The sequence below is a fragment of the Anoplopoma fimbria genome, chromosome 19, assembly GCF_027596085.1.
Source record: "Anoplopoma fimbria isolate UVic2021 breed Golden Eagle Sablefish chromosome 19, Afim_UVic_2022, whole genome shotgun sequence".
Lineage (NCBI taxonomy): Eukaryota > Metazoa > Chordata > Actinopteri > Perciformes > Anoplopomatidae > Anoplopoma > Anoplopoma fimbria.
In genome coordinates, this window is record NC_072467.1 from 26,871,754 (window position 1) to 26,893,371 (window position 21,618).

A 21,618-nucleotide genomic window follows, 5' to 3' on the forward strand; every position below is an offset into this window, starting at 1 on the left:
GTCAGACAAATGAAGTAGAAAGTACAATATGTACCTCTGAGATGTAGTGGAGGAGTATTAAGTATCAGAACATGGAAATAGTAAAGTTAAGTAAATGCATCTACTTGAGTAAAAAGAAAAGAAACAAATCCAGTGGAAACTTTAAGTTTTATTCCGTTGAAACACCACAGCAGCTGAATGTTGTATTATCCGATTTTGTTGATTAATTTTGTGCCAATATGAATTAAGAAATCATCTCATATTTACCCCCAAATACATAACAGACAGAGATCACTCAAGTTGTATGTAAATTGGAAATGATGAAAACTAAAACCATTAAGTAAAAAAAAAAAAACAATACATGCAAAACTTATATCTAAAATAATCAGACAATAAAACATTTTGATTTGGCACCCAGATATTTAAGCAACGTACAAATGTACTTATTCATCAGTATTTCGTTTTTGTTGATTAAACAGTCTTAAAGGTAGGTTATGCAGTTATAAGAATTATTAAGACAACATTAGATAATATCATTCATTGTGTTAAAATCTGTGTGTTGGAGTAGTAGCAATGTTACAAATTATAGAAAAACATTTAAAAAAAAAAAAAATGATCAGAATGTGAAAAATCAATAATGTTTACCTCGTATATCACCAATAATATAGATTTATTACATTAAATGAAGGAGTCTTGCTGAAGAAAATCAACTGGTTGTTCTACTCAGTGTGATTGACAGGAGAGATGATCAGGGGGGCAGAGTTTTTACCACCATCATTATTACATGGACTAAAGTATGGGTAGAGTTTCTCAGTGAAGCAGCAGCCAGTAAAGGAGTAGATAAGAGCTGCAGCATCAACGTCATAAAAGGAGACCAGACCCTCCTCATAATCCACCAACACCCCCACCTTCTCAGGCTGAGACTTCAGAGAGATATGGACTGATGGGTCAGCACAAGCTGTGTACTCATTCTCATTCCTCAAACATATCGTCCAGTAACCATCCTGAGGAGACAGTGTGATGCTTCCCTTCCTGTTGATCGACTCTCTGACCACTCCTAAATCCCAGTTAGTCTTCCCTTTAACCTGAACCTCGTAGTAAAATCTTCCTGAAGAGAAACTCTGCTTTGCTAAGACATTAGCACAAAAATCAAATCTCTCTGGATTGTCTGGAAGATTCTTCCTTACATCACCATGTTTAACTTGTTTTCCATCATCAGACAGGATGAGTTTGGGATGAGCTGTATCAGGATCAAGTGTCACATCCACTGCAGACTGCTGGACTCTCTTCAGCTCGGCCTCAAACATCTGTTTACTGAGCGTCTCCTCCAGCTGGTTCACAGCTCTCACCACAGTCCCCTCATATGAAGGTGGACTGACTCTGACTCCTGTCCAGTTCTTGGTTGGTGGAGCGGCTTTAAGGGACGTGAAGCTCTGTAGAAGGTGGAAGTGGTCTTCAGAGCATGAGAGCTGCTCCACCTCAGTGCTTCTCTTCTTCAGCTCACAGATTTCCTGTTCCAGCTCTTTGATGAAGCCTTCAGCCTGTTTCTCTGTCTTTCTCTGCTTCTCTTTGATCGTGTCGATGAGCTCGGCCTGGCTTCTCTCAACAGACTCCTTCAGAGCGGTGAAGACCTGAACACCATCTGCTATCTCTCTGTCTGCATCTTCCTCACTGAGCTCCACTGAGTGTTTGATCTCCTGAATCTTCAGTCGTCTCTTCTGGATCATCTGCTGGATTTCAGTCTCAGTCTTCCCCAGCTCTGCCTTCTTTCCTTCATATTCTTTTTTCAGAGGAACAACATCATGTGTCTTATGGTCTGAAACAGTACAGAGCATGCAGACACACATCTGGTCGGTCTTACAGAACAACTCCAGCAGCTTATCATGCTCCGTACACATCCTGTCTTCCAGGTTCTCCACAGGGTCGATCAGCTGATGTCTTTTCAGACCTGACGTTGTCAGATGAGGCTCCAGGTGAGTCTCACAGTAGGAGACCAGACACACCAGGCAGGACTTCATGGCCTTCAGTTTGGTTCCAGTGCAGACGTCACAGGGAACTTCTCCTGGTTTGGCAGCTTGTTGCTCTGAGCTGCTGTTTCTGGCTTTCTGTTGAGCTGACTGTTTGAACTGAGCAGCCATCTCAGAGATGAAAGTATTGATCTGCAGCTCAGGTCTGGTGTTAAAAACGTCTTTACAGTTTGGACACTGACACTGGACATTAACGTCCCAGTGTTGGGTGATGCAGGTTTTACAGAAGTTGTGTCCACATGGTATGGCGACTGGATCAGTGAACACATCCAGACAGATGGAGCACAGAAACTGATCTTCAGTCAGCAGACAGCTGGCAGCAGACATGTCTACACCCTGAGGACAAAAAGTGTGAAAAACTTTTATAACATGTCTTTTGATTATTTGTTACATAAAATCATACTAGGATTGGTAGCATATAACTAGTGGAGGTGGATCACTCTGCCTTTTGTTTAAACTGGTTTAACAACATTTCTTAAGGCTGCCTCTGGCTGATCTCTGCCTGCTGCCAGTCACTTATATGACTGTTGCATTTGGGAATTAGCTGCTTGTTTGTTATTCAAAGAAAGGGAAGAAAAAATAAGATTACAATGATAAACTTATCTGATGACTTAAGCATTGTAGTGATAACATCCTAAACCCTCTGTTTTTTTGTTGATAGTGTTACGTACCCTTTTACGTCTAGGTGAAAAGGTGGTGATGATAACAACCAAAAATAACGAGAAAATAATAGAAGAAAAATAGGATTTATTCAAAAACTCAGGTGCAAACAAAGGTTCTCAAACAAATGTGGGAGCGGATGGGACAAAAATGGTCGAGCCAAACCAATAGAAATGAATATAACAAAAGGAGGCCTGGCTAACTAAACCTAGTGAGGTACGTGAATGAAAGAATGTACAGGGTACCCCAAAACTCACCTAGGCGGCAGCAGCAGGGGGCGTTGAACGAAACTGCCGTCGAGTCGGACAGTTTTCAGCCGCCTTCAATGAAAACACAGGAAGTCATTGAAATGTTTACATCCTATTCGTTACATTTGTAGGCTACCTGTAGTTTGCAGACTACGTTTGGATTCTATGGCGTGTCCATCAGTGACCATTGTGCTGTCCTTTTAAAAGGTTTTCTGATGCTTCACATCGTTAATCTATGGACTGAAAACATGTTGACATCAAGTTGGAATTAAGCTTTCTCAATAAATATCTTTATTTACAGATACTAAATAAATAACCTTAATTATTATTATCAGCCACATCATTGCACAACATGAGTCCACTAGCCAACAATCTAGCATCAAATCTTACATTTACACAGAAAATAAGAATTTTCAACAAAACGTGGTGTTTGTTGTCAAACCTAAGAGCCAATCAGCTCTTTGATCAGGAGACAGCCAGGCATTTCCCATCATGCAGTGGGCCATGCAGTCGGTGGAGAGCAACTGCGGCGCCTGACTCTAAAACCTGCAGCCGCCTCGCTCTCGTGAGGTTATCGTTGCCCACGTGTTCATGAAGTCGGGATCAAGTCGGACACAAATCTACCCAGCATGCATTGTGTGGCGATCGCCGGTGATCGATTCTGATCAGGACTGGCTCAACTCGAACGAACCTCTTATTTCAGCACCGAGAAGCGAGGAGCGAGGATCGAGGAGCGAGGAGGGATCTCCGAGGAGCCATGAGCGAGGATGCACTAGATCATCCTTCCAGGAAGTGTTGTGAGGGCTGACACGCCCCCTCATTGTTCATCAGTTATCTAATTGGACGCTGCAGCCGATCGTACTGATCTGATATAGCTCATCATCACTGGAGTTTTTATACCAGACTGATGACAGATCACAGATTGAACAGTCAGAGAGAGTTAAAGAGTTGGAGAGTCTGTCTGTCTGTCTGTCAGTAGAAACACTTGTCATTTCCATTCAGTCCCATGAGGCTGATATTTCCTGAGTGTCGGTTTGATGAGTTATGTAATTCCAATTTACCCCGAAACATTGAGCCTAATAAATTAATTCCAGTGTTTAGGAGAAAGCATAATCATATGCTGGATTATTTAATTATGACATCACAATCCAAACTTCAAAACATACAGACGTTAATAATTAATAAATAAGACAAACGTATTTCGCCGGTAGAAATCGGTCCTGCGCTTATGAGCAGGACACAGAACACAGTATAGATACACAGAACACAGTATAAATACTAAGAACACAGTATAAATACACAGAACACAGTATAACTACACAGAACACAGTATAAATACACAGAACACAGTATAAATACACAGAACACAGTATAAATACACAGAACACAGTATAAATACTCAATGCAGTTTGTTAAACAGGTAACAGGCTGCAGAGAAAAACACATTTCTACTCTGACAGTGATGATGACTTTGTGTCATTATTAATATTAGTACAGTGATGATTGCTGTGTTTCATTATTAATATTAGTACATTGATGATTACTTTGGGTCATTATTAATATTAGTACAGCTATGATTACTTTGTGTCATTAATATTAGTACAGTTATGATTACTTTGGGTCATTATTAACATTAGTACAGTGATGATACTGTGTGTCATTATTAATATTATTACAGTTATGATTACTTTGTGTCATTATTAATATTAGTACAGTGATGATTACTGTGTTTCATTATTAATATTAATACAGAGATGATTACTGTGTTTCATTATTAACATTAGTACAGTGATGATTACTTTGTGTCATTATTAATATTAGTACAGAGATCATGTGTGCAGACATAAAATCAGAAGTCTCTCCAACTGTTAGAGCCGACTGATCCGCGGCCGCCGTCATCAGAAACAGGCATCGCTTTTATGTGTCGCTTGAGAGGAAAGGAGGTCTCATGTCTCTTAAAACACATTTCCTTGTTTCCTCTGTCCTCGATTGGTTTCCTTGCGTCTTAGTCCCTCCCACCAGGAATGCATGAAGAGACGCAAGTGAGGGAATCGAGGAGGCAATTTAAGAGACTTAGGATGCACCCACAGACGCTTCGCCCTGCCTGACACGTAACAATATCATAATTTAAATTTATGAAATCATCAAAGAATTGTATTTAAAACCCAAAAGAAACCTACAATGTGATCCCTCACCTACTGTCACATCACACATAAAATAATAGAATACTACTGCTACCCTGATGTTTGTATTGTTATGAAAGTGAAAGTATTTATATTTGAAATATTAATCTTTACAGTTAATTACAGTTAACTTTTATCTAAAATGACACATTTCTATGGCTTAATATTCTTTATAAGATAAAACAAGATGTTAAACATTCAGATATAGTTTGAACTCAACTTGGATCAAATATTTAGTTAGTGTATTGTGTCTTTGTAGAACAGAGTACTCACCAGTGTTTGTCAGAGATTCTGCTGTGTTGTTGAGAAAAAGCTGCTGGATTCAGTTGAATGTTTCTTTACAGAGAAACAGAGAGACTTGTCTCGACTGCAGCTCTGCATTTCAGGAACAGTGACTCTGCAGCTCTCCTCATTCAGTGTTGCTCCTCCTCTCAGTGAGGGAGGGTGGAGGAAGTATGCAGATCCTTCACTGAAGTAAAAGTACTAATACCACACTGTGAAAGTACTTACTGCATTTAAACCTAACTTAAGTTTAAGTATTATCAGCTAAATGTACTTGTAGTATGAAAAGAAAAACTATTCATAGAGCAGTAAAATGTTCCCTGTAACATGTTCTGGATTAATATTCTGCTGTATTAATGATGTTTTTAACTACTTAATATCCTGTTTGTTTTTAACTACATAATATCATATTTATGTTTAATCTACATCAATGCATCATATTCTATAACACCATCATGTTCTATAAGAACATCATCATGTTCTATAAGATCATCATGAGATCATCATGTTCTATAAGATCATCATGTTCTATAAGATCATCATGTTCTATAAGATCATCATGTTTGTAGCGTCTCTGTCCTGTGAGAACCTCGTATCTCTAAAAAGAACAAACAGTCTGTTTTCAGCTTTGTGACGATGCATTTTCCAGCTGATCCAAGAGGCTTTTTAAAGAGTTTATTTATCTGAAGAAGTAGGAGGATTTTCTCAACACATAAAGGAAACACTTCATCCTTCAGTTCATCACAAACATTCAACATCAACACATCTGGAGATACGTGGTTTTACCTGGACAGGAAGGGGATGAAAAACTGTCACCTGAGAAGAAACTAAAGCTGTCAGACAAATTAAGTAAAAAGTACAATATGTACCTCTGAGATGTAGTAGAGTAAAAAGTACATGTAGTGGAGAGGAGAGAGATTTAGTGGAGGAGAAGTATGAAAATGCATAACATGGAAATACTCAAGTAAAGTAAAAGTACTTTTTACAAACACTGAGTCTAAATCTGTCTCTGTTGTTCAGGAGATAAAGTTTCTCTTCAGTTAAACTCTCAAATGTTCTCTTGTAGTTTACTGTTACAGATCACACCAGAGCAGCAGACTGTTGGTGTAATACCCAGACTTTGAGCTCGATGGAGGACAAAACCTGTGAGTATTTTTGCTCCGACATTGAATTCATTGAACTTCCCTTTGAACATTTTGTTACTGGAACTTGTGTTGTATTTCTGTAGAAACTGCGGAGGCATGCTGGGAAATTTTTGATGATTGATTCATTCAAACTCTCTGTAAACTCTTTGTAAAATAATACACGTTGCAGGGATACTACTGTGTACAAATACTGTACCACGAGTAGCCTTTACAACTAAACGCCGCAAGTTTATCAATAAATGTTTGTATTTAAGTATACCTACAGTAATATTAAATTGGTTTATATGAGATAAAAATAAAATTAAGAATTATTATTATTTTATTTTTATTTTTAATTAGTTTGGGCCCAGTAGGAGCAGTTTACTTAATTTAATATAAAATTTGTATTGGTTGATTTATGACATGACTATTATTAGGTTATACGCACTACAAAACTGAAATTCTCTTAAAACTTCTTAATTGTCAAGTAAGAAGTTTAAAAATGTGTTTTGCTAAATAGAGAAATCTTCTATCTTTCTTTTTCTTATTTTATTAAAATTGTTTAGGAAGTGAGGACTGCTAATATTGGAGTCACTTCATCAAAATGTATTCTTTTGAATGAAGAAACGTTTGTCAGATCAAAAAGATAATAACAGTTTTGATATGATGATAATCCCAAACAGATTACAGTTCAGTGTTGTTTGAGCAGTTTATTATAGGATCAGAGCAGGTTTGACAGATGACTCCCCCTTCCTCCCCCTCCCTCCCTCTTTCCTCCTCCTCCTCTCGGGTCCTCTTCCTCCCCCTCCCTCCCTCTTTCCTCCTCCTCCTCTCGGGTCCTCTCCCTTCTCTCAGACGGAGCTCACTCCGCATTTCACCTCGCTCTCTCGGCCTCAGAGCAGCTCCGGAGTGAGCAGAAACTTCATGGGCCGGAGGTTGGACCTTCTCTGATCTCTATCAAGTTAATAAACTGCTAACGATAACATTCTGATTACATTAGCAACTATTTATTAACAGTTTATTGCACATATTCTAACATTTAATATATTATATTATGTATTTGTTTGTTTGTATGATTGCCAAATGTTTTGTAAACCTTTAAGAAAATAATGTCTAAAGGTGCACAAACCGATTATTAACCAAAGAGAAAGTATTTACTGTCGGTCTAAATATTATTAATGGATGCATTACAAAGCCTTAGTATTATCAGTAAAATCTACTTAAAGTAAATAAAGTAAGAGTACTGATTGTGCATTAACATCCTTTATGTTGTCTAGTTTAATCTACATCAATGCATCATATTCTATAAGATCATCATGTTTGTAGCGTCTCTGACTGTCAGAAACTAAAGCTGTCAGACAAATGTAATAAAAAGTACAATATGTACCTCTGAGATGTAGTGGAGGAGTATAAAATAGCAGAACATGGAAATACTAAAGTTAAGTAAATGCATCTACTTGAGTAAAAAGAAAAGAGACAAATCCAGTGGAAACTTTCACTTTTTATTCCGTTGAAACACCACAGCAGCTGAATGTTGTATTATCTGATTTTGTTGATTAATTTTGTGCCAATATGAATTAAGAATTCATCTCATATTTACCCCCAAATACATAACAGACAGAGATCACTAAAGTTGTATGTCAATTGGAAATGATAAAAACTAAAACCATTAAGTAAAAAAAAAAACAATACATGCAAAACTTATATCTACAATAATCAGACAATAAAACATTTGGATTTGGCACCCGGATATATAAGCAACGTACAAATGTACTTATTCATGAGTATTTAGTTTTTGTTGATTAAACAGTCTTGAAGGTAGGTTATGCAGTTATAAGAATTATTAAGACAACATTAGATAATATCATTCATTGTGTTAAAATCTGTGTGTTGGAGTAGTAGCAATGTTACAACTTATAGAAAAACATTTGCAAAAAATAGCAAAAACCCATTAATCAGAATGTGAAAAATCAATAATGTTTACCTCGTACATCACCAATAATATAAATTTGTTACATTAAATGAAGGATTCTTGCTGAAGAAAATCATCTGGTTGTTCTACTCAGTGTGATTAACAGGAGAGATGATCAGAGGGGCAGAGTTTTTACCACCATCATTAAGACATGGACTAAAGTATGGGTAGAGTTTCTCAGTGAAGCAGCAGCCAGTAAAGGAGTAGATAAGAGCTGCAACATCAACGTCATGAAATGAGACCAGACCCTCCTCATAATCCACAAACACCCCCACCTTCTCAGGCTGAGACTTCAGAGAGAGACGGACTGATGGGTCAGCACAAACTATGTACTCATTTTCATTCCTCAACCTTATCGTCCAGTAACCTTTCTGAGGAGTCAGTGTGATTTTTCCCTTCCTGTTGATCGACTCTCTGGCCACTCCTAAAACCCACTCAGTCTTCCCTTTAAGCTGAACCTCGTAGTAAAATCTTCCTGAAGAGAAACTCTGCTTTGCTAAGACATTAACACAATAATCAAATCTTTCTGGATTGTCTGGGACATTCTTCCTTACATCACTATCATATACTTGTTTTCCATCATCAGACAGGATGAGATCGGGATGAGCTGTATCAGGATCAAGTGTCACATCCACTGCAGACTGCTGGACTCTCTTCAGCTCGGCCTCAAACAGCTTCTTCATCTGTTTACTGAGCGTCTCCTCCAGCTGGTTCACAGCTCTCACCACAGTCCCCTCATATGAAGGTGGACTGACTCTGACTCCTGTCCAGTTCTTGGTGGGTGGAGCAGCTTTAAGGGACGTGAAGCTCTGTAGAAGGTGGAGGTGGTCTTCAGAGCGTGAGAGCTGCTCCACCTCAGTGCTTCTCTTCTTCAGCTCACAGATTTCCTGTTCCAGCTCTTTGATGAAGCCTTCAGCCTGTTTCTCTGTCTTTCTCTGCTTCTCTTTGATCGTGTCGATGAGCTCGGCCTGGCTTCTCTCAACAGACTCCTTCAGAGCGGTGAAGACCTGAACACCATCTGCTATCTCTCTGTCTGCATCTTCCTCACTGAGCTCCACTGAGTGTTTGATCTCCTGAATCTTCAGTCGTCTCTTCTGGATCATCTGCTGGATTTCAGTCTCAGTCTTCCCCAGCTTGGCCTTCTTTCCTTCATATTCTTTTTTCAGAGGAACAACATCATGTGTCTTGTGGTCTGAAAGACTGCAGAGTATGCAGACACACATCTGGTCGGTCTTACAGAACAGCTCCATCAGTTTATCGTGCTCCGTACACATCCTGTCTTCCAGGTTCTCCACAGGGTCGATCTGCTGATGTCTTTTCAGACCTGACATTGTCAGATGAGGCTCCAGGTGAGTCTCACAGTAGGAGGCCAGACACACCAGGCAGGACTTCATGGCCTTCAGTTTGGTTCCAGTGCAGACGTCACAGGGAACTTCTCCTGGTTTATCAGCTTGTTGCTCTGAGCTGCTGTTTCTGGCTTTCTGTTGAGCTGACTGTCTGAACTGAGCAGCCATCTCAGAGATGAAAGTATTGATCTGCAGCTCAGGTCTGGTGTTAAAAACCTTTTTACAGTTTGGACACTGACACTGGACCTTAACGTCCCAGTGTTGAGTGATGCAGGTTTTACAGAAGTTGTGTCCACATGGTGTGCTGACTGGATCAGTGAACACATCCAGACAGATGGAGCACAGAAACTGATCTTCAGTCAGCAGACAGCTGGCAGCAGACATGTCTACACTCTGAGGACAAAAGGTGTGAAAAACTGTTACAACATATCTTTTGATTATTTGTTACATAAAATCATACTAGGATTGGTAGCATATAACTAGTGGAGGTGGATCACTCTGCCTTTTGTTCAAACTGGTTTAACAACATTTCTTAAGGCTGCCTCTGGCTGATCTCTGCCTGCTGCCAGTCACTTATATGACTGTTGCATTTGGGAATTAGCTGCTTGTTTGTTATTCAAAGAATAGTAAGAAAAAAAAAATAAGATCACAATGTTAAACTCATCTGATGTCTTAAGCATTGCAGTGATAACATACTAAACTCTCTAAACTTAAATTTGTGAAGTCACCAAAGAATTTGATTTAAACCCAAAAGAAACCTACAATGTGATCCCTCACCTACTGTTACATCACGCTGTAAATAATAGAATACTACTGCTACCCTGCTGTTTATTTTGTTATGAAAGTGAAAGTATGGGAAGTATTTCAAATATTCAACTTAACACATTATGTATCACAGTGAACTATAATTAAATATAGAGACAGTATCTGACTTTATTGTTTGTTTATTGCAGCCTCTGAAGGAGCAGAGCAATATAAAATCCCTTTCTCTGTCCAAAGTCCTGTTTGAATAGAGCTGAGGGTTTGAGTTCAAACAGGAAACAGATCTTTGAATTATCTTAAGCTAATGCTAGCTGTGACTGTATTCTGTCTAACCTTTAACTAGACAGAGTTCAGTCACTGTGGTTTGGTTTCTACCTCTGTTTTTATCTAAAATGACACATTTCTATGATGTAATATTCTTTATATGATAAAACTAGATGTTAAACATTCAGATATAGTTTGAACTCAACTTGGATCAAATATTTAGTTAGTGTATTGTGTCTTTGTAGAACAGAGTACTCACCAGTGTTTGTCAGAGATTCTGCTGTGTTGTTGAGAAAAAGCTGCTGGATTCAGTTGAATGTTTCTTTACAGAGAAACAGAGAGACTTGTCTCGACTGCAGCTCTGCTGTTGATCAGACAAACTTTAACTTTCATTTCAGGAAATGTGGTTCTGCAGCTCTCCTCTTTCAGTGTTGCTCCTCCTCTCAGTGAGGGAGGGGTGGAGGAAGTATGCAGATCCTTCACTGAAGTAAAAGTACTAATACCACACTGTGAAAGTACTTACTGCATTTAAACCTAACTTAAGTTTAAGTATTATCAGCTAAATGTACTTGTAGTATGAAAAGAAAAACTATTTGTAGAGCAGTAAAATGTTCCCTGTAAATGTTTTATTGTTACATCTGATGTTCTGGATTAATATTCCTGCTGTATTAAAGTGTGTGTTGCATGTTTTTAACTCCTTTATATCCTGTTTGTTAGTTTAATCTACATCAATGCATCATATTCTATAAGATCATCATGTTCTATAAGATCATCATATTCTATAAGATCATCATGTTCTATAAGATCATCATGTTCTATAAGATCATCATGTTCTATAAGATCATCATGTTCTATAAGATCATCATGTTTATAAGATCATCATGTTCTATAAGATCATCTGTTTGTGTGAGAACCTCGTATCTCTAAAAAGAACAAACAGCCTGTTTTCAGCTTTGTGACGATGCATTTTCCAGCTGATCCAAGAGGCTTTTTAAAGAGTTTATTTATCTGAAGAAGTAGGAGGATTTTCTCAACACATAAAGGAAACACTTCATCCTTCAGTTCATCACAAACATTCAACATCAACACATCTGGAGATACGTGGTTTTACCTGGACAGGAAGGGGATGAAAAACTGTCACCTGAGAAGAAACTAAAGCTGTCAGACAAATGTAGTAAAAAGTACAATATGTACCTCTGAGATGTAGTGGAGTAAAAAGTACATGTAGTGGAGAGGAGAGAGATTTAGTGGAGGAGAAGTATGAAAATGCATAACATGGAAATACTCAAGTAAAGTACTTTTTACTCATATATCTAAGTACAATATTTGAACAGAAGTACTTAGTCACTTGCCACTAGTCATGAGAGATTCAAATTCTATAAAATTTAAAATCTGTTTCTCTTCAGTTAAACTCTCAAATGTTCTCTTGTAGTTTACTGTTACAGATCACACCAGAGCAGCAGACTGTTGGTGTAATACCCAGACTTTGAGCTCGATGGAGGACAAAACCTGTGAGTATTTTTGCTCCGACATCGAATTCATTGAACTTCCCTTCGAATATTTCGTTGAACTTGTGTTGTATTTCTGCAGAAACTGCGGAGGCATGCTGGTATATTTTTGATGATTGATTGATTCAAACTCTTTAATAATACTCTAAAATAATACACGTCGCAGGGATACTACTGTGTACAAATACTGTACGACAAATAGCCTACACGGTAAAATCTGGGTTATTTATAAATGTGTGTATTTATGAAGTATTTCTAAAACTATATTAAGTTGGTATATATGAGAATTTCTTTTTTAAATTTTATTTATTATTATTATGGGCCTATTAGGAGTGGTTTACTTAATTTAATTTAATATGAAAATCAGTATTTGTGGTTTTTGACATAACTATTATTAGGTTAATACAAACGCACTACAAAAGTTTTTTTCTTTAATTGTCAAGTAAGAAGTTTAAAAATCTCTTTTTCTAAGTAGAGAAATCTTTATTTTTGTTCATTTTTTAACAATTTGTTAAGACATTTTGGACCGCTTATATTCGAGTCACTTCTTAAAAATACCTTTTTTTCAGAATGAAGAGAAGTTTGTTACATCAGAAAGATAAAACAGTTTTGATTTGATGATAATCTCCAACAGATTACAGTCCAGTGTTGTTTGAACAGTTTATTATCGGATCAGAGCAGGTTTGACAGATGACTCCCCCCTCCTCCTCCTCCTCTTCCTCCTCCCTCCCTCCTCCTCCCTCCCTCTCCTCCTCCTCCTCCTCCCTCTTCCTCCTCCTCCCTCCTCCTTCCTCCTCCTCTTCCTCCTCCTCCCTCCTCTTCCTCCTCCTCCCCCCTCCCCTCCTCCTCCTCCCTCCCTCCTCCCTCCCTCTTACTCCTCCTCCTCTTCCTCCTCCTCCCTCCTCTTCCTCCTCTCCTCCTCCCTCCCTCTCCTCCTCCTCCCTCCCCTCCCTCCCTCTTTCCTCCTCCTCCTCCTCCCTCCCTCCTCCCCTCCCTCCCTCCCTCCTCCTCCTCCCTCCTCCCTCCCTCTTTCCTCCTCTCCTCCTCCTCCTCCTCCCTCTCTCCTCCTCCCTCCTCCTCCTCCCCTCTTTACTCCTCCTCCTCTTCCTCCTCCTCCCTCCCTCTTTCCTCCTCCTCCTCTCGGGTCCCTCCTCCTCCTCCCCCCTCTTTCCTCCTCCCTCCCTCTTCCTCCTCCTCCTCCTCCTCCTCTCCCTCCTCCTCCCTCCTCCCTCCCCTCCCTCCTCCTCTTCCTCCCTCCCCTCTCCCTCTTTCCTCCTCCTCCTCTCCTCCTCCTCCCCTCCTCCCTCCTCCCCTCCTCCCTCCCTCCTCCCTCCTCTTCCCTCCTCCCCTCCCTCCTCCCTCTCTCGGGTCCTCTCCCTCCTCCTCCCTCCCTCCTTTCCTCCTCCTCCTCTCCCCCCCTCTTTCCTCCCTCCCCTCCCTCCTCCTCCCCCCTCCCTCTTCCTCCTCCTCCTCCTCCTCCCTCCCTCCCCCTCCCTCCTCCTCCTCCTCCCTCCTCCTCCCCTCCCTCCTCCCTCCCTCTCGGGTCCTCTCCCTCCCTCCCTCCCTCCTCCTCCTCCTCTTCCTCCTCCTCCCTCCCTCTTTCCTCCTCCTCCCTCCCTCCTCCTCCCTCCCTCTTTCCTCCTCCTCCTCTCGGGTCCTCTCCCTCCTCCTCCCTCCCTCCCTCCTCCTCCTCCTCCTCCCTCCCTCCTCTCCTCCTCCTCCTCCCTCCCTCTTTCCTCCTCCTCCTCCTCCTCTCCCTCCTCCTCCCTCCCTCCTCCTCCCCCTCCTCCTCCTCCTCCTCCCTCCCTCTTTCCTCCTCCTCCTCTCGGGTCCTCTCTCTTCTCTCAGACGGAGCTCACTCCGCATTTCACCTCAGAGCAGCTCCGGAGCAGAACCTTCATGGGCCGGAGGTTGGACCTTCTCTGACGGATTTAATCATCCTTCCCCCTTCATTCACCCTGCAGCTGCGGAGGATCTACACGGACAGTAAACTTTTGAAGCCCATCATTCTGCTCCGGTCTCTGGTGATGCCTCCAGACTGGAGCCGCTCCGGGACGCAACCAAACCCGACAGCTTCAAGACCTCGTGGGAGCTGGTTGCGCGCAAAGATGAAGAATAACTGATTTTATTTTGTTGATTATCAGAAGATGGATCGATCACTTTGGAAAACGCACCAGTTTGACCTCGTGGGTTAGAACAGAACACGATGCTGCTTCCATTCTCGGGCTTTGTGTGTTTGTGGCTGTGCAGCGAGGCCGCGGAGACTCAAACAAAGACCTCCTCCAGTGCACAGAGCCGGGGATGGCGTCCAGTCCCCGGGGAGGACAAAGGAAGGTCCCCGTGGACGGAACCAGTGAACCCGTCGCCCTCCGACCTGCTGCGCGCCGTGCGTAAAAGCGATGCGCCAAATGGAGACGGAGCTTTACGCACGGGTGTAACCAAGGCCGTGACTGGTGGAGGCCATCCGGGAGAGAAGCTCAAACAAACCCAGCGTGGTCACACCTGTGGCCCCGGGAGGAGCCTCCTCCAGAGGCGCAGGAGGAGGAGGAGCGAGATGCAGGATGGAGATGGAGATGGAGATGGAGATGGAGCTTTACGCACGGGTGTAACCAAGGCCGTGACTGGTGGAGGCCATCCGGGAGAGAAGCTCAAACAAACCCAGCGTGGTCACACCTGTGGCCCCTGGAGGAGCTTCCTCCAGAGGCGCAGGAGGAGGAGGAGCGAGCCGCCGCAGGATGGAGATGGAGATGGAGATGGAGAGCAAGACCCCAGACCCCCGTTTGGTCTCAACAACGCCAGCGACTACGAGGAGGAGGAGGAGGACTCGATGCCGGACCCCACGCCACCCAACGCACCTGTGAACCCGCGGACCAGAAGGAGGCCTCTGAAGAACCCGTTCTACCCGCTGACCGCGGAGGCGCTGGGCGCGTACGCGGTCTCCATCACCGCCGCGCTGGTGTTCGGCCTGGGCGTGCTCGGGAACGTGTCCGTGATGTGCATCGTGTGTCACAACTACTACATGAGGAGCATCTCCAACGCGCTGCTGGCCAACCTCGCGCTCTGGGACTTCGTGGTCATCTTCTTCTGCCTGCCGCTCGTGGTGTTCCGCGAGCTCACCAAGGACTGGCTGCTGGGGGAGTTCTCGTGCAGGATCATCCCCTACCTGGAGGTGAGGGTGGTGCTGATGGAGCTGAAGTCTCACATGAGTTAATGTCCTGTTAGAGGCAGCAGGTGTTTCTACAGTCCGGATCTGATGTTGTGATGAAGACCATGAGCACATTTACTGCTAAACACAGATTTAAACTCCATCTCCCTCCATCTCCCTCCTCTATATACCTCCATCTCCCTCCTCTATATACCTCCTCCATCTCCCTCCTCCATCTCCCTCCTCTATATACCTCCATCTCCCTCCTCTATATACCTCCATCTCCCTCCTCTATATACCTCCTCTATATACCTCCATCTACCTCCTCCATATACCTCCACCTCCCTCCTCCACCTCCCTCCTCCATAGGCTATACCTCCACCTCCCTCCTCTATATACCTCCACCTCCCTCCTCTATATACCTCCATCTCCCTCCTCTATATACCTCCATCTACCTCCTCCATATACCTCCATCTACCTCCTCCATATACCTCCATCTACCTCCTCCATATACCTCCACCTCCCTCCTCCATCTCCCTCCATCTCCCTCCATCTCCCTCCTCCATCTCCCTCCTCATCTCCCTCCTCCATCTACCTCCTCCATATATCTCCATCTACCTCCTCCATCTCCCTCCTCCATCTCCCTCCTCTATATACCTCCATCTACCTCCTCCATCTCCCTCCTCCATCTCCCTCCTCCATCTCCCTCCTCCATATATACCTCCATCTACCTCCTCCATCTCCCTCCTCCATCTCCCTCCTCCATCTCCCTCCTCTATATACCTCCATCTACCTCCTCCATCTCCCTCCTCCATCTCCCTCCTCCATCTCCCTCCTCTATATACCTCCATCTACCTCCTCCATCTCCCTCCTCCATCTACCTCCTCCATCTCCCTCCTCCATATACCTCCTCCATCTCCCTCCTCCATCTCCCTCCTCTATATACCTCCATCTACCTCCTCCATCTCCCTCCTCCTTTTATTTTATTGGTCTTGCTCTTTAATATTCAGACTTAATAATATAATATTCATCCAGTTAAATTCAGAGAGACACCTCCACCTGTCCGGATGGTGGAGTTTGTATATTCTCCCTGCGGCTCCAGACTGTAGTCGGGTTTAAATCAGGTTTAACGTCGCCTCATGTGAAGGGTCTCTAATCTGACGACACCTGCTGATCATGTGACATCCTGCTGACCAATCAGAGTGAGGCTCAGGATTAATGAAGAGTCTCTCTGACTGAGATCAGACAACAACATCTTCTCAGCCACGATTATTTATTTGTTTCTTTACTGTTTTGATGTTCAGATGTCCACATACTTTTGTCCATGTAATGTCTGTGTTATTATTGTTTACGTGTTTAAAATCAGCTGATTGCTGGAATGTAAACGTTAGCAGCAGGTCAACATGTTTAATGTGACGTCTGGAAACAAAAGGTTGTTTTTATGGAGTTTAATCTTCTTAGCAGCAGCCCCCCTTGTTGACCTACATGACATTATTGATATTTACTGAAGTCACCAACTGTCACCTTCTCTCTTCTAAATTTGATCATTTTTCTAATAATATTCATAATTTCTTTCCTTTTAAAGTAGACTCATTTTATTGAATTCCAAATTATATAAAAAAAAACAACAACATATATTTCAGGATGAAACCAGCCAGAACTAAAATCTGATATTAGATTTGTCAGAGTTTTACTTCTTGGCTGGTAGTTTATTCATTAACAACAACAGATAAATTGATCTGAGATCAGTGCTGTTGTCTCCTCTGTTTAATGGAGCGGAATCACGATGGATCGACCCCCAACACACATCCACACACCGACACACACACACACACAGGATTACATCATCATCATTTAAATACATAAATAAAACCATAGCTTCAACATGACTTTACTAACGTGGTTAATATAACCTTAAATAGTGAGTATTGCTGTTTTTAGATTTCTTTATGAACACCATTTGTTGTTCCACTGATTGTTGTTGTTGCAGGTTTAATTGTCATCAGAGACAAAAAAAAGTGCATAAAAGAAAACCCGAACAAACATGAACTCCTCATGTAATTTAAAGGAATATTTAACTCCACACATTTCAGATATTTCATCAACCTTGGGTTTGTTCAAAGTTCAAAATTGACAATTGAAACCTGGATATATCAGGTTAAATAATAACATAAAATAAACGTACAACTTTCAGTAATCGACAAAAGAAAAAAAATCTCTTAACGGTTGGGATCAATAAGCCGACTGAAGCAGCTTTAACATTCTTATCGAGAGCTGTCTTTGGTTTTCTGTAACACAAACACAATAAGAGACGCTGTGAGATAATTATTTTTTTGATATTTTGAAATGCTGGTGAAAAAAGCAGACATTTAATGAGAATAAAGTCTGAATATTATGAGAAAGTTTGTATTAATGTTGGGAGATCATTACAGGAGAAAGTTGTTATATTTCAGGATAAATTTAACATTTTAAAGATGTTTCTTACTCCGTCATATAAACAGAGAAACTGTCAAATGTCAAAATGTCAAAATGAGTTTCTTGATCGTCAGATATTTTAAGATTCATCATTTAATGAAATTAAAACAATTGATGTGAGAAAAAGGATTAAAGCTCATTTGACTTTGTGACTATCGGAAAATATGAGATGTATATCTTCAGCTAAACGTTAAAAAATCAACATTCATGTACTCTGATCTACCAAATATATACTTAACACCTGACATTTTGTTCATAGTTTCTAATGATTGCGATTTAATCTCATTGTTGTGACTTTTTTCAAATTTTACTTTTTCAAAATTATTACTTATATTAAATATATTTTTTTATTGCCAAATTCAAAATGTATCTCTAAATATTTTACCTTTTCTGAAAATCCCATTTTAAATCTCTGCATTTTTGGACTTTTTGTAAAATATTATGACTTTATTCGTGATCATAAGTCATTTTTTGGATAGTAAACAGATTTACTGTTAACTCAGAAAGTAGTTTCACTTTCCTTCTTCTTTCTCATTGTGTAGAGAACTTTCTGACGCTCCTCTTCTCTCCCATAGGTGGCGTCTCTCGGGGTCACGACCTTCACGCTCTGCGCTCTGTGCATCGACCGTTTCCGCGCCGCCACCAACGTGCAGCTTTACTACGAGATGATCGAGAACTGGGCGTCCACCGCCGCCAAGCTCGCCGTCATCTGGGTCGGCGCTCTGCTGCTGGCGCTGCCCGAGCTGCTGATCCGCCAGCTGGTCACCGAGGACGGCGACCCACCGGACGCGACGCCGTGCGAGCGCTGCGTGATCCGGATCTCCACCGACCTCCCGGACACGCTGTACGTGCTCGGACTCACCTACGACGGCGCGCGCCTCTGGTGGTACTTCGGCTGCTACTTCTGCCTGCCGACGCTGTTCACCATCTGCTGCTCGCTGGTCACCGCGCGCAAGATCCGCCACGCCGAGCGCGCCTGCGTCCGCGGCGGCAAGAAGCAGATCCAGATGGAGAGCCAGATGAACTGCGCCGTGGTGGCGTTGGCCATCCTCTACGGCTTCTGCATCATCCCGGAGAACATCTGCAACATCGTGGGGGCCTACATGGCGGCCAGCGTTCCCCGGAGAACCCTGGACATCCTGCAGCTGGTCAGCCAGATGCTGCTGTTCTGCAAGTCGGCCGTGACGCCGGTGCTGCTGTTCTGCCTGTGCCAGCCGTTCACCAGAGCCTTCATGGACTGCTGCTGCTGCTGCTGCGTCGAGTGCGGCCCGCCACGCCGCAGAAACGCAGACGCCACGCCCACCGCCGCCACCGGCAGCGACACCGACAACGAGTTCGCCACCACCGAGCTGGAGCTGTCACCGTTCAGCACCATCCGCAGGGAACCGTCCACCTCCTACGCCGTCGTGGGGACACACTGTTGAGGTCTAAGGGTTAAATATCAGCGGCGTTGGGGGCGGAGCTTCTTGATGTGATTAAGGATTTGATTGGTGGACGCGTTGACACATCAGGCTGTAGATTCCTGAGGCTTTTTTAAAAAAACTATTGGACACGTTCATGTTTACTGACGGACACACAGTTCGTCCTTCACTGTTTACAGAGTTTATATAAAACTATATTAAAACATATAGTATATATATAAAAGAACACACAGACAGTTTTAGCTCATAGCATTTATGTGTTTAGTTCTTTTCAATTAACGGCACTCGGTCTTACTTTCTTCTTTTTACTGTGACTGTATTTTACAGAAGCTGAGAGCAGACGTGGACCCTGAAGACTCTTGAGATCACATGAAAAAAAAATGTGTTGACATCATGAGATAATTAAATTAGGTAATGCTTTATTTTAAGGTGTCTGTAATTTAAGAATAATTTCCTCTGGGAAAAAAAGGGTTTTAGTTACAGTTTAGTTTAATTTAATGGCAGTTGTATACTGTCATGTAAATGTATTGTTATTTTTTATCCAGAATTTTATCCTACACATATATATATATATATATATATATATATATATATACATTTAAATGCTTTCCTCTAGACAAATTTCATGTTCAGTAAACTTGTTGTGAACTTGATAAAGACTGTGCTAATGCTAATTCATTTTAGTAATTGAGCATGTAGCTATAGGGTTGGGCGGTGTGGAGAAAAACAAATGTACTTTTGACCAATACGGCGATTGAATTGTAGGGTTGACTATCGTGCTTTCAGAAAATATTTATTCAATTACATTTTTGATAAATAATCATCCGTTATAAGGACATAATGATTAAGTGAAGATGTAATGCAGCCTTTAAAACCAGGGAAAAACAACACTTATGTCATATTACGGTATCCAAAATCCACAATATCCAAAATCCAAATCTCATATCACAATATTGATTTAATATTAATATATTGCCCAGAATGTAGCAACCGATCACTGACTAAATTCGCAAAATTACATAGTTCTTTTGGAGGAAATTAATAGAAAATTGCAGACCCCTTAAATAAACTGTTACCTTACATTTTGTTGAGAAAACGGGCATAAAAAACATGTTGTTCTTTTCTGTCTTTGTGAGTGAAAGTTGAAAATGGCCGTTGATGCTGTGTTGTGTTTGCTGACGACGTTCTGGTGAATCGGTGTCTCTTCACTTTGTTTGATGGCAGAAAACTTGCATTCGGCTCAGAACGTCATGTGACAGAGTTACTGTTATTGTTTGTTTTATTATTTTAGCCACGAGAAAGTGTCACTTTCATTAAACAGTATTTTAATGTTTTTGAATCGTGGTGTGCCTTTAGAGACGGTTGGTTGAACAGTTTAACGGCAGCTCAATGTGTCGCATCACAGAGGAAATAAACAGAATTTTAAACAGAGCTGCACTAAAGTTAGCTAAATTGCTGCCGCTGCCAGTTTCTCTTTTTTATAATTGCCAGAATGTTTAATTTTATTACTATATATATATATATATATACTATATAATTCATATTTATTTCAGACGGGGAAAAAAATTAAGAAGCATGTGCTCATTTGTAATTAAGGACATCAATCCATGATTAAATGCCCATACTGTATTAGTTTATGGAGCCGTTCAAATTCTTGCATTTTCTACAATGCAAGACGCTGTCCTGCGAATATTTCAGAATAAAAGCCTCGTGTCCACAGAAAGAAACTAGAGAGCTCATATTTCATATCGTAAACAGTAAGTGTTAAGTTTGAAATTAATTATTACTTAATTTTTGTTTTTTTAAATGTCTCTGATCTAATCTCCAGATAAAGACACCATAACTGCAGTTACTGAAACTCTTTTATTTATTCATAGAGGGAAACATGTTATTCCAGAAATAAACAGAGGCAGAGTGAGTCTCTCCATCGCCCTCCGTCCTCAGGACACAGTCACCATTGTTTGTCCTGTTCAGACTCAACACATCACGTCCTCGTCCACTCAGAGTTACAGTCCGTCGCACAAACAACTGAACCCTCCTCAGGCATGGACAGAAAGCAGAAACAAGTCAATGCAAGAAAATCAGTTATTATCCAAAACTCTTTTGTTTAATATTGTTAAAATGAAAAAAACATGCAAACAACAAAATTGCAGTTTTTTTTTTTTGCTGTGTCATGTTCAGCACACATAGCTGGTTTTCCTCTCGCCATCGTTTCGTCATCG

The 21,618-nt window shown here is 41.5% G+C and overlaps 3 protein-coding genes across 5 annotated transcripts; 1 reads left to right on the forward strand and 2 right to left on the reverse strand.

Moving 5' to 3' along the window:
- Positions 1 to 629: 629 nt before the first annotated feature.
- On the reverse strand, positions 630 to 2,342 carry LOC129107866 (E3 ubiquitin-protein ligase TRIM39-like). Of its 3 annotated transcripts, none has more exons than XM_054619456.1 (2): positions 2,107 to 2,335; positions 630 to 2,070 (listed from the first exon to the last, which is right to left on the reverse strand). In XM_054619456.1, exons 1-2 carry the CDS (start codon positions 2,331 to 2,333, stop codon positions 699 to 701), a joined length of 1,599 nt encoding a protein of 532 aa, XP_054475431.1. In that variant the 5' UTR covers positions 2,334 to 2,335; the 3' UTR covers positions 630 to 698. The 3 variants fall into 3 exon arrangements, with proteins under 3 accessions (XP_054475431.1, XP_054475432.1, XP_054475434.1); XM_054619457.1 differs by having other exon boundaries at positions 630 to 1,528; positions 1,652 to 2,335; XM_054619459.1 differs by having other exon boundaries at positions 630 to 2,342.
- Positions 2,343 to 7,996: 5,654 nt separating this feature from the next.
- On the reverse strand, positions 7,997 to 10,456 carry LOC129107725 (E3 ubiquitin-protein ligase TRIM21-like). Its single transcript, XM_054619233.1, has one exon. The coding sequence runs from the start codon at positions 10,203 to 10,205 to the stop codon at positions 8,562 to 8,564; it is 1,644 nt and encodes a 547-aa protein (XP_054475208.1). The 5' UTR covers positions 10,206 to 10,456; the 3' UTR covers positions 7,997 to 8,561.
- Positions 10,457 to 14,561: 4,105 nt separating this feature from the next.
- Positions 14,562 to 19,399, forward strand: gpr37a (G protein-coupled receptor 37a). Its single transcript, XM_054619644.1, has 3 exons — positions 14,562 to 14,911; positions 15,044 to 15,524; positions 18,551 to 19,399. The coding sequence occupies exons 1-3, from the start codon at positions 14,562 to 14,564 to the stop codon at positions 19,397 to 19,399; spliced, it is 1,680 nt and encodes a 559-aa protein (XP_054475619.1).
- Positions 19,400 to 21,618: the final 2,219 nt, after the last annotated feature.